The sequence below is a fragment of the Cinclus cinclus genome, chromosome 5 (assembly GCF_963662255.1).
Source record: "Cinclus cinclus chromosome 5, bCinCin1.1, whole genome shotgun sequence".
Taxonomy (NCBI): Eukaryota; Metazoa; Chordata; class Aves; order Passeriformes; family Cinclidae; genus Cinclus; species Cinclus cinclus.
The window spans coordinates 59,452,364-59,465,992 of record NC_085050.1 but is presented as its reverse complement, the minus strand read 5'-3'; the positions used below and the strand labels follow the sequence as shown (position 1 = coordinate 59,465,992).

General features: G+C 38.2%; 1 protein-coding gene across 1 annotated transcript in view; it reads right to left on the bottom strand.

Annotated features, from left to right (window-relative positions):
- Positions 1 to 13,629, bottom strand: part of PTPN13 (protein tyrosine phosphatase non-receptor type 13) — an 85,985-nt gene that overhangs the window by 31,748 nt on the left and 40,608 nt on the right. The window contains exons 9-17 of the mRNA XM_062493658.1: positions 13,466 to 13,565; positions 7,013 to 7,232; positions 5,985 to 6,059; positions 5,700 to 5,874; positions 5,344 to 5,497; positions 5,076 to 5,214; positions 4,492 to 4,644; positions 2,935 to 3,117; positions 1,796 to 1,958 (exon numbers count right to left, since the gene is read on the bottom strand). Coding sequence (XP_062349642.1) covers positions 1,796 to 1,958; positions 2,935 to 3,117; positions 4,492 to 4,644; positions 5,076 to 5,214; positions 5,344 to 5,497; positions 5,700 to 5,874; positions 5,985 to 6,059; positions 7,013 to 7,232; positions 13,466 to 13,565 — 1,362 coding nt within the window. The remainder of the gene's footprint in view (positions 1 to 1,795; positions 1,959 to 2,934; positions 3,118 to 4,491; positions 4,645 to 5,075; positions 5,215 to 5,343; positions 5,498 to 5,699; positions 5,875 to 5,984; positions 6,060 to 7,012; positions 7,233 to 13,465; positions 13,566 to 13,629) is intronic.

Below are 13,629 nucleotides of genomic sequence, written 5' to 3'. Positions count from 1 at the left end.
GCCATCAGACTACATAAGCAACAGAAGAATGATTTTGTCCAATCAGACCAGAAATCCACAAATCCCAATTTCCTGACTGGCAGAAGGCATCAGTGACACCTGTACTTTCTGTGATCCCACCATGGGGAAGAGTACTCTAATAAAATATGCTGAGATCTCTTCTCTTGACATGTATTTACCCTCTGAGAACACCAAACAGAATTTCTATGGATTTCAGATGGATACTTTCCCATCATTAATTATATCATACAGGCATTAGGCTTTTCAAACCTTCTGTCAATCCCATAACTGAAAATTCTCATGTGCTCAAAACTCATGATCTGTAAGGTTGACTTAATCCTCATTTAATTTTTCTTTCTTTTTTTTTTTTTTTCTTTTCTCATATGCCCTTTCTGGAATCCAGAATGCCCTTGTCTTTACTGCTATATATGTCCTTTTCCGTACTATTTTGCTGAGTGCTTCCAACTACCAATTTTTACTGACACATTAAAAGTTTGATTTAGATTTACTGAAGTTATGACAACAGCAATTTTTTGTTTTTATTGTTTTTACTTTGAATAATCAGTGTGCTGGAGTTAACCATAATGCTGATTTGTTTGCTTCTGGTTACAAGTAAGTGGTGAAATCTGGGTCCCTGATTTCCAAGTGATCAGCATTGCACAGAAGCAAACTATTGTCTTCCAGACTCCCACAGCAGAACACATACTCCACCAGTTAAGAGCAACCAAGTTTGCCTAGCCAAGAAAGCCTTCCCTGTATTGCTTTTCTCTGCAATTCAGGATAAGCAAACTCTAAATCAGAGAATGGTACAAAGTCTTTAAGTCACTTGGTCTTATCTATTTGCCTGAAGTTGGCTCAGTCCAACAGAATAGAAAAAAGGCTGGAGAGTTGCCACATGCCTTCTCCCACTCTTACCCCTTCTCTTTTTTATAATTAGAGATCACAGTATTCACAGCAATGGGGTCAAACTTCATCCCAGCTACACTAGTGGAAGTCTGGATTAACAGCAGCTGGAATGCAGACAGATAACAGGGAACAAAGAAAGCGTGCGCAGGCAGACTGACCAAAACAGCACGTCCAGACCCCACTGAAGGCCAGCCAGCCAAGTGAGCTCTGCTCCACACAGAGAAGGAATTAGTACAGATGGGCTTTTTTTTCAACGACTACATTGTCCAATTAATATTTTCTATATTAAAATAATGTCCTTACATTTTCTATTATTCACACAAATTATGAAGGAAATAGGAATTATGAAGGAAACAGATTAGTATCTATGTTGTCCTTTACCAGGTCCCAACCTGTTAAGATTATTCTACCCAACCTTAAGTGGAATAAAGACAGCTCTACCCACAGTTTAGAGATGGAGCATCATGGAATGCTCCCTATTTTATTGCACTTCCATGATCACACCATCAATTCCACATTATCAAACCAATCCCTTCCACATTAGGCAAAAGGTAAAAGTCCCGTTATTGAAATACCTTCAAGATTTCTGAAAGAAAAGGCAAAAGCCTTTAATCAAAGAGGGAAGTACTATTAGTGACCTGTTCTTAGATTCCTTGTAGTTTAGAGGAGCTGCTGTGTGTCAGCTTTTCTTGTTCTCCCAACTCCTTTCCCAACCCTTAAGCAAAATCTAAAGCTTAGCTAGTAGAGTCTCTTCATAGTAGAAACCCTCCACATGTAGATCTACAGATACATAGCACTCAGCAGAACTACTGAAGTTACATTTCAGTTTTTCTATTTACAAAAATACATACAGATTGCTAATAAAAACTATCAGCATCACAGTCCTTACCAATGTCCTGAGTGTCTTGGTTGCTCTGCCTGGTTCTCATCTGTAGCTGGAACTTATGCTGAGAAGAGCAGAGATGCAAAAGGTACTGGCATGTCTTACTATTGTCAGTCTGAAAGGCATGCTTGATGCCATCTGATGTGTTCTGCAAAGTAATTTTCTTCTTCTACACAATGGAGAAAGAAAAAAAGTCGAAGACAAATTATTTCTTTTAGCCAGCAAAGGATTCTGTATTTGTGCACAGTTACAGCATTCAGACTTTCCTGAAGCAAAATGTACTGATGGGAGAGATTTCTATTAAAATAGGAGTCAAAGGTAATGTGAGATTCATAAAGCAGCTCTTTAAAGCTACTCCTGAGCTAGATGAGAAGGTGCTTTATTATTATTTAATCCGTCTCTGTTACTGTTAGTGCTGAGTAATGACAACCAGAACTATTACATTTTGCAGGATAGGGTTTTCAAAGGCCCCTGAGGAAGCCACAAGGGATGCTGCCATTTAAGAGAAAAATAACTAAATGCTGATCCAATTACCAAATCTCTCAATTAATGTTCTAGGTTTTGAATTTATCTTTTTAGTAATTTTTAAACTTCATTTTATCCTTTCTAGTTAAAACCACCTCACAGATGAAATAGTCTGTAGCTTTTCAATAAGTTATCAGACAGAATTATAAGTGCTCTTTCCAATACCTATATAAAGGTAAGCATTTGAAGCTCAATGCCTCATTAAAAACCAACACATGATCACCAGATTATGGTGTACTCACTCAACTTGACTGGTGCTGTCCAGATCAAGTGCCAGCCTGTTATCTTTTATCATTTAACTTAACTACTCTTGGAAATATAACTTAAAAGCAACATAGGTGTATCTCCTAATTAATTATACCGAGCCCAGTCCTCTAACGCAGGATTCTCAGTCTGGTGTTTCTTTCCTATGCTTGTCCACACAAGCTGAGGAAAAAATTAAAACTTTTAAAACATGAAAACTCCCATTTTTATCCCATAATACAGCAATCACACAAAGCACAGTCAGACTGTGCTGTAAAACAGCAGCTTAATTTGCAATAAGAACCAACAGAAAACTCACAGTACCTGGAGACATAAATACAGATGTGTAGACACAGAGGGAAAAGAGACCAACTTACACTAAAGGATATTTTCTTTGTCTCTCTCCATGGGAAACGCAGTACAGGTGTACGGGCACCATTGTGAACTTCAAAAATGACGACTCCTTTGCAGCACACTCCTAGAAGGATTCCTGTTTGGGATCTCTTCTCAGGCAGCACGTGATGAAGGTGAACCCCATATTCTGTGAGCCTCTGACACAACTGCACAGATCAATGCAATGAAACTTCTGTGAGTATGAAATTAAGGTCACTACAAGTTTTCATACCACTATATGAATATTATATATCTCTCTATAAATGTTTTCATGTGTGCATATACATATATGGATTTTAGCAAAAATAATCCTCACTGTCTGGTGATTCCACTTACTTATAGTTTACAGCTATTATGACAGACACATATCAGGGTTTTTTAACCCTCACATATGAGGGTTTTAAGACTTGGCAGTACCTCTTGATCTGCCAGACTACAATAAATGAACCCAATGTTTATTTAAATCAAACAGTGAAAGCACAAACAAAGAACACATGTGAGTAAATCAAACTTGCACAAAGCAGTTGTTAGCAAGGAACTGTAACTAGACACATGCACTTGTTCTTCACATATTTTCTAAAAGCAGAATTAAATTAACACTGCAATTCTGTGATCATATTAAGGTATCACATGCAGTTTCACTCTGCACTCCCAGTTATTCACCCCTCTTGACTCTCCAGTACTGGTGTAAGGGACTGATGGAACGAATCAAACAAGGGAATCTAACTGCTCTCCCCACCACACCCCTAGCCAGGCTAGCTCTTAGCTAGGATCATGTCCCCTACTTTGCTCTCTGTGGCTAAGTTACAAGAACGCTTCTGTAAAACAAGCAACAGACTTGGAATAGACAAAGTCAGCTGAGTGCCTCTTTGATCACGTACTCAGAGATGGTGGAACTGTAGTGTGGCTGTGGAACATTACAGTGTAATGGTTATTTGGTGTTTCAACAGCAATTCTTTGCTACCTAAGTTCATTTTGATCAAGGGAGAACCTGATTATTAACCCACAAGTAAACACTATAATTAGATTTCTCAAGGGGACCTTTCAGAATAATCCAAATATATCTGTGGATAATGGCTTTCCTATCATCTTACATAGAACCCGCACTAAAAATTCTCCTTGGCAATGCTTCTGGCCTGTTTCATATCAAGCATCACACACAGCATTAGCTGCAACAATTTATTTTGTAATTATGGTCTTTTTTCCCCTCTACAGAAAGCACAAAAGACATGGGAAATACAGGGTGTGCTGCCTCATAAACACAGCTTCCTTTAGAGCAAACACAGGATCAGCAGTTGCTTTTAGCTAGTTTGAGCTAAGACTACTGATTGGAAAAAAGTGAGAGAACTTCCCATCTGTTACGATTTCTTTTGCCTTGTTATGATGTGTCTTTTGGACAAAATCTTTTCAGGTTTCTTCCTTTCAGTGTTATTCAGAGCCTGAGTTGTTTTACTGTGCTTTCACTTGAAGTCCATGCAGTCATATTCCAACAAGGGAATTCTTAAGCCACAGATGAAGGAAGCCAAATGCTGCCCACTTACCTTCAGAAATTCTAACTCTGTCTCTTTTTCAGAGGCACCCACGTAAGTGCTGTGCAGTTTTGGCAGCTCTTCCTTGATGTAGGACAGATCCAGCTTCTCCATCACTCTTGCTGGGACATAGTGTTCTAGTCTGAAATAGGACAAGCCGTGCACCTGCAACACAAAACACTTTTGTGATGGCACCTCCATATACTGCCCTATGGGCACAACTGAAGTACAAACATTCATTTTTACAAACAACTGTATATTATAACTCAGAGGATCAGAAGATTCTGCGTAAGGGGAGGGAATCACAATCTCCATCTTGACCCACAGATTAATTTCATATCAGTTTCTCCATATTCAAGACTGACTCCCTCTAAAAGAAAAAGCTGTTTTTACACCCAGAATTTGCACTGAATTCCACAACTAACTGTGTTAGACATTAGGAACACCTGCTCACAGCAAAACCTGCCAAGAGCATATCAACTGAGCTTCCAGTGTGGACCAGAGCCGCAGAGCACGTGTGGCAGATCACAGTCCAGTCTTTAATGAAGCAGCAAGATCACAGCTCAACAAGATCAAAGGTGAAATTGATGATGTACCTCTGCCTGGTAATCTCCATACTCAGCTTGGAGAGCTAGGGATGCTAATAACAAGGCTGTCTCATCATCACAGTGCATCCTGTCTTCTAGGATGTCCTTCCGCAACTGCAGGTAATACTGGTGACAGGTCAGTGTGTGCCTAGAACAGGAATATAAAACAAACCATGAAAAAACCCACACCACCTTTGGTACTCCAGTACTGATTAATACTCAAATTCTGTCCATAAATTTAGGGTTTAAGGGGCTATAAAAAATTTCATACACTCACTGTATGAGACTGATATCATCCACAAAAAATTTTATGCGAAAAAACAGAATGAAGTTGACAGGAGGCTTGTTCTTCTTCTTTGGTTCTTCTTTCCATCCTTCTGGAGCTACTTTGCTTAGCTTTATGTCAGGATCCACAAAGAAAAATTCATTGTCTGCCATAAACATTAAACAGAAGGGTAAAAGCATGAAAACCAAATATTTGCACCAGACGGAGGATAAAGACCAGATTTATAACTCTGAAGTTGGGCATTGAACAGTGAAGTTCTCCACTGACTACCAATGACTTAATAAGCACAATATCTCTTAAAGGGAATACTGAATAAGGGCAAGAAATATTTTAGCAGTTATTCTTACCTCTTAAAGTAGCCAATCCAAAGAAGTGATGCTCCACCAAGCCAATATGGGCAACAACCATATCAAAGACATCTTTACATATTGTTTTGGTATCACAGGTCAACTCCAGCTTCTGCCCACTCAGAAGCATCACATTTATTTTTCTCCTGGTGTCATCACTCTTGCCTTTCTTAGTCTGCATTTTGTGAAATGAAATCTCTCAATATTCACACTTGTGATAAAAACACATTTGTTGGTTTAACATACTTCCCCTGCCCACAGATGGCTGAACAGCCCCTTTCTTACCAAGATAGACTTCGGTAAATCCAAGGAGATGAATGGCTCAATTGTCATTTTCACAAACTCTGGGCCAAAGAAATTCTGCAAATTACAGAAGAGTATGAATGAACACTGTTGCCAGAACAACAGGCCGGGGCACAGTTAACTCCTGCCCTGCAAATGCAAAAGAGGGCCCAAAGGCTAAAATTTGGCAGTCGCCTGCTACCTACTCTGTACTATATGCAGAACATCTTCACAAAAACTCTTAAGGGTTGGGGGACAGAGAGGGGAACCAACCTGGTTAGTTAAAGCCTACATGAACTAACTCATGTTAATGTGACAGACTGGAGACAGATACAGGAATTATTACCCTGTATTAGGTCAGCAAGTTCCTGAGTATTGTTTCAAGTTTTCCCATCCTTACTTAAAAAAAAAAAAAAATTAAAAATATCCAGTTCATGGAAAGTAGCAGCAGAGGGCATCAAACTATCATCTATTCTACACATCAGACACTGTTTACCTATATACCTCTGTCTCCCTCTTTGTATATAATTCTGTATTTCATTCACATACCAAGACAGTTGGGAAAGCAAGGGGGATTTGTACAGGGATTCGAGAGAACTTATGAGCCAAAGGAATCCTCTCTCTCTTTACCTTCTCAACTTGTTCATTTAATAACCTCTGATGCTGGTGGGGCACATCCATATTCCACAAAGAGAAATGCAAATGAAGTGGCTGAAAACACCACAGAATAGATGAGAAAACCTATGCCTCAGCTTTGTCAGGATACTATACTGTTTAATTGATGCAATTGTTGAGCCTTGCTGTCTGTTTTAGCATCGCTTGATGCCACTTCAGGCTCTGTAGCCACTAATGCCACAAAATCTCAGAAGTTTTACCCTGTGAAAGTAGGCCAGCAGCACACACCTGGTATTTGATCTGCTGATGACTGTTTATTACAGGACCTGGTTTATGAATCCCACATACAAGAGTTTCAGTCAAGACACAGCTCTGTTTCTATGAAAACAAGAGTTCACCTGAGTTCAGGGCATTACCCTCAGTTTTCTTTGTGTCATGGCTGTTTCCAGGGCTATTTCCCTCAGTGGGTCTCTGGTGATGTCAAGCATTGAGGATCTAATTGCATCCCCTGGGTAGAGGTTAGGCCGGGACTGCCTCAGAGCCATCCTAGCTTGCAGTTGCATCATTTCTTCTTCCTGGCGCTTCAGCATCACTTCTTGACTTATTAGTTTGCCTTCAAATGGTGCTTCGTGCTGCCTGTAGGACAGTCAGAGGGGATGACAGATTAGCAGGTATGCCTAAGACATTCTGCTGCTTTAAGCACATCCCCAAGTGGAAACACCAAGGACAAACACCCATCATCAAATCCGACACTGAACACAATTATTCAGCAGCCAGGAGGTTACCTCTGAACAGAAATGAACCACTGTAGAAAATAAGCAAACACACCAGGTTTCTGCAGCTGCCTGCAGAATTGCCTCACTTCTTCATATGAAAATAGAGGCTCAGCTGCACTCTGAAAAAATACTCAACACTACAAACCCAGTGAATCAGTGCATAATTAGTGGATGTGCAAGAAGAAGAAAAATATGAATGCTTTGCAAATATCTTAATTTCTGTGTTCATGTGGGGGCTGTGAAAAAGGCATGTTCAAAAACAAGTCATTAAAGAAGAAACTGAAATAATAGTGTACTTTCTCTAAGTAAATATTGCTTCAACACTTTCTGTTCACATGGACCTGATATTTATTCCCTGATTTCTCCTGAGAAGTAGAACAGCTTGAAATATTTACATAAAAGTGTTTATGCAATAACATCCTATGCACTAAAGTATTCAAAATATCATACATCAATGATTCCATAATGTTTTTTTGCTGAAAATAGTTCATTTTTTTTTAATTCCCAAGAATGGCCTGGCTGATATACAGTCATGCCAATGACTAAATTAGAGTCTAAATTTATAATCTGAAGGAAAAAAAAAGGGAAAAACAAACAAAAAATGTGTCAGTATTTAAAAAAAACCACAGCAACGTATTTGCAATTTCTTTTCTGTAAGTATTGATCACAAACATCCTAACATTCTTATTCTTTACAAAAGGAAAGAAATTAATGTCCTGTTTGGGAGGACATTTTTTATTTCAAAAATAACACAACTGGTTAGGAAATGTGAACAACTGAGAAATCCAAGAAAAATAAAACCAACTACCAATCCCCTTCCCATGCTGACAGAAAAACACCTTCAAACCCCGAACTAAACAAAAATCAATTTAGCCTTCTGTAGAAATCCTAAACCAAGAAAAAGTAATGTTCTCCCCTTGTTACTATAACTATACAGAGGAAATTCTTCAACAAAACTGACAGGGGAAAATAAGGTGGCTTTCATGAATAAAGCCCATTTTTTTGAATTCTAAACTGAGTGTTAAGCATACCACCCAAAATGAGTAATGAAAACCATGAGAAAGCAAAGAAAATGTTTAGAAGCCTGTGTATCATTGCAGACAGGTTTAGAAATATAAATAAATATGGAGCAATGCTGCACTGAGTGACATAATGCCCTTTGCAGTAAGGTAATATACAGACCTTAATAATATACATTAAATTTATATACCTACTTCAAAAATATGTCTGATGAGTTACACATCTGTTAATAAACTAAGAGAAAAATGCACCTGTCCAAGACAGTACACTTGTCTGTGCTAAACTGGTGGGTGTGAGTTCAAATTTTATTTTGATCTTTTTACAACATTACTAACAAATACTGACACTTTTAATACTCAAGTATCATTGGTTAGCATACAAAACCAGCCTTAAAATAAGAGGAGTTAAATAGAAGAAGAGAACAGTGCTACAGTTCCTCAAAGGGAATTTCAGGGAAGATACAGAGTAGTTATGGAACAAATACATTCATGTAAGCCCATTATCCTTTCCCTTGCACAGGGCTTTCACAGCAGTTTTTTCCCTTCTCCCTCCCCCGTTTTTTTTTTTTTCTATGAAAGACTGAATAACATGCACCTAAAAGGACAAAGAAATGAGAAAAAGCCAACATGTGCACATGCTTAGCTTTTCACCAGGAGGAAACTTGTCAGGATTGACATATATGGGAATATTGACAAAACCCTAAGTTAAATACACCCACAAGCACCCTTCAGATCAAGGTCTAAGGATGGGCTCTAAAATAAAACAAAAACAAACACTTTCTGAACATAAATATCTGTGAATTATCAAAGACATATGAAAAAGACATGTTGCAGCTGGCTCTATCTAAAAGCTTGCTACTGTGAAAACACCCACTGCAGAAAAATGTCTTGAGCCTTTTTAAAAACATACAGCTCTGTGCAACAGGAGCAATGACAAGTTTTTATTATTAGGTTGGTTTTATCACCTCTATTGACATGTATTAATTTCTCTGAAAATTGGGATGAGTGTGGGGTGTCCATGGAGGAAGCTCAAAAACCTAAGGGTTTAAAAATTTTCCTGTCTTAGTACATAAGCACTATCACCAAACATAAATCTGCATGTTTCAGCACCCTGGGTCAGTAAAATTAACTCTGGCTTGGTCAGACTGCCAGTTTTTATGGGGAGCAACATGATTCAGTCTTTAGGTTCCCAGACATGGAATGCATCTCCCCTACAGAAAAGGAAATACTGTTGAAATGCACAGGAGAGCTCGTTTGTGAAGTTCTCAATATACAAGTGCTATTACTGGGAAAGAAAAAAAAAATCTAAGTTACATTCCTAACAGATAGCATCACAGAAGTGTGTTTTGTGTGGTGCTTCATCAGACAAGTACTTGGCTGAAAATACTCTGTATTTTCATCAGTGTCTGACTGCAAACCAGAATCCCACAGCTGCGTATTAACCTGCAGATGGTAGAAGAGCACAAACCTGGAAGGTTGACGCTTGAAAAAAAAAAAAAAGGGGGGAAGTGAATTCTCTCTTCACCTGGTGTACTTACCAATAAATTAGCAGGTATTGGATCAGAGAAGGAAGTTGGAAGAAGGGAAGCAGGTAGGCATTCCCTAATGATTAGTGCAGTGGGAAGGTCAGGAATAGACTGAGAAAGACGGATGTCTTTTGGTAAGGTAGGAAGGATATGAAAATGAAATCTACTGGAAGGAAAAGGCAACAGAAGGAAGAGATCCATGTCAGCTGCTGCTCCTAGAGAGAAAAAGGAAGAAATAGTAAAGGAAGAAAAAGAAAACAAAAGAAAAAAAATGGAAAAAAACAAGGAATACAAGAAGCAGAGAGGAAACAAGACACAAGGCATTGCCACAAGGAATGCATTCCAAGAAGCATAAAGGATAACAACAGTCACAGACCATGAGAAGGGTAATACTGAATTATCTATGGCTTCTGCTAATTTAACATCAGGCCAGCCACCCAAACAGCACAAGCTGCCCCTTCTGATAACTCCGAGCAGCTTTGCTGCTTCTTTTAAAAGAAAACTCCCTCAAATTCAAATCCTCCTATTTAATTTACAACTCAATTTTATCTGTGGATAAATTAAACAGACTGTGTCTAAGCATATGTCACAAGAGCAGCAAAATTAAGATGTACTGAAGTACAGATGGTATCTCTTGAATACAAGAGAGACACTGAAATATGCCCCCAAGTGCTGATGGAATTTAAGTAATGGATTAAGTTCCATATACTTTCCCAAAACCTGGAACAAAACGGCCAGCCAAAAGCATGCAAACTCTGAGATCCTGCTCCTTGGAACTACTTGTTATCACCAATTTTACTTTGAGACCTGAGGTTTCTGAAGTTGTAAAAGCCATGGTGTGTTGCAACACAGGATGTTTTAAAGCAGCAACATACAATGTCCTGGATAAAAATATTAAGTTATTTCCTTAGAAATCCCCCTTTTAACTAACTACCATCTTGGAGACAATTTCTTTTGCACTTGTTAACATTGGAATATTTTAGGAGCTGCTGCAGTAAGACAGAGAGAGCACACTGTTTTCTATTCAGCTCATATTATTAATGGAGTACAATCCAAGTATTACTACAGGACTGAATTCTGCTTGCGGCTGCTGTTTTTCAGCAAGTCTGCAAAAAAAAGTTTGTAAAACTAACTGGCAGCCTTATTTTTTCATCTTGGATATATGTGCTGTCTGGTAGCTAGATTAATAAAAAAACCCAAACTTGTTCATCTATAAAAATGGGTGAACAATTATAAAAATCAGGAAATAACTACCTGTGGTACCCTACCATGACATTTTTGTGCAAGTGCAGTGGTATCAGAGTGTAGGTCAAGGAAACAGGAGATTAAAAAAAATACTAAAAAATACTGTATAGTTACATACACGTAAAATTCATTCTGTTGCTAAGTACAACAGCTAAATCTATGCTGTGCTTATAAAACATTTTCCTTCTAGATTTCACACATATACAAATTACATCCATGAAAGGTACCAGTCTTAACAGAGCAATATAAAATGTGAAACAAACCATGAGAAACTATGTACTGCTTTACCTCAGCACTTTCACTTGCATAATAGGCTTGATTCATTTACAAGAAAGACTCATTTACAATGTGACTCATTTACATACCACATACTACTTTCTGTTTCTGAAATACTTTGTAAATAGAAACAAAAGTCTCTATCAGCATCTGAAAATTACTGCTGGTTTATTTGGAAGCATAACTACGGTGCTGAATGGGCAATTTCCTGGGTTCAAGGCAAAGCAGAATGAAGGTTGACTTAGCAGTTTTCACAAAAAAAAAAAAAAAGGCAAATAAGAAAGCTACATATTGTTTCTGTACATACAGTGACAATAATCCAATTTGCCATTTTAGTGTGGTGCTAAGTCAGCATGAAGCACAAAGTAAAAATGTACAGCTCTTACAACGAGGGGTTATATAGAATATAAACCAGTAACCCTTAGAAGTCTGCCATATACTATAAAAGCACATATATATAAAGCACATATATTATGTGAAGACAGGCTGGATTCCCACGACTGCATGGACACCTCTAACACATACAGCATTACACAGATATCACACTCCTGACAACAAAACTGTGTGGACTCAGTTAAGCTGCACATAAATACTTCTTCCTTGCCAGAAATACCAACATATAGGTTTTTAGATTACTCTGCATTTCTCAGGCAAAGTGCAGGTAGCAAGGAAACCAATCCATCAAACCAGGGAATCAAAAGCTGTATGACCTCCAAGGAACTCTTCTTGTGCTCACCTGCACTGAGATGCAATTCATTTGAGACTCTGCCTTAGCCAGATCCATTTTTGGCACTCAATATAGTGCAAGAAGCAGACACTCATTTTCATCTCCATGTTCAAAGCATGGCTCTAAGGCCTCTTTACCAACATTACCCTTTGCCTTAAGCAAACGTGGAGGACACATTCACCAGCAGTCCCACATCACCCAACACAGGCACAATCACCACACACTTCCATGTTTCTTTAGTATGATAGAGCAGGATTCCCCTCCAACACATGCCAAAACCATATAAATATCCTAGGATATTGAACACAGCAGCAATATTTCTCCTGATCTGCAGCACACAAAGCAAAAAGCTGCCAAGAGAAGGCTTTGTTGCTGTGATATGATGAGGGAAGAAGGGAAGAAAGAGATGTGCCTTTATTTTTTTATCCCTTGCTACAAAAATTATCTGCATCATTTTGATAAAATATTCCAAGGTGATTAGGTATCTGGCAGAGACCAGAAGAAATCTTCAAATCCAAAAGGTCAATGTCAATAAAAATGTTCAAACCTTCAGGATGGAACTATTCTCAAAATGTATTAGGTAGGGCAAGATATGCTTCTGCTGTAGTAAAAAGATGCTGTATTAAGGTGATGTTTGAAGCAGAGCCTACCTTTTAAAGCTGTATTGATGAATGGCATTTGAAAAAATGAAACTCACACCAGTGCAATATTTGAATAATGCACAGCAAAGTAATTTCCACAAAGCATAAACTGTTACTGAATTGGCCTGCTTAATAAATGCTGGGGCATTGAAAAAAATCCAAACACAAAACCATGAACTAAGATTGACAAAATAACCAAACTAAATATATGGCTTTTGACTTATTTCAAGGAAATCAGCATGCCGCCATTTCCTTATTAAATGATAAAACCCCAAATAAATCTGCATTAATATCAGTAATTTCAAAAACTTTATTTTGAAAAAGTACAATTTAAAAATATTTAAATATTTCCAAGCAGAATGTAGTTAGTCCCCTACCTTCTGACAGGTACAGTAACCTGAGTTCAACCCAGTCTCCATGAAACATGGGAACTGAATGTGGATGCCCAACTAACCTCTACACTGCAGTGCATCATGAGGCTTTTACTTCAGGATGCAATATAGAATTCTGAAATGTTATTTTCATTCAAGTATTACACACCTTTTTTAAAATCTTAACCAGAAGCAGGGATAGGAGTGAAAACCTTCACCTGCAGATTTAGAATACATTCTTTGATAAAGAAAAAGCACTCCAAGACATATTGTTTTCAAACGGTTTACCTTGTTCTCTGAGAATTAGCTTGACTTGATGTGGAGATATCATCAGCACCTGATAACACACCACTGGCATCATCTCTCTTGAATCCTTCATTTCTTCTCACTAGGAAACCAAAAGACAAATTAATACGTGACTGGGCAACAAAGCACACAGAGTAATCCCATCT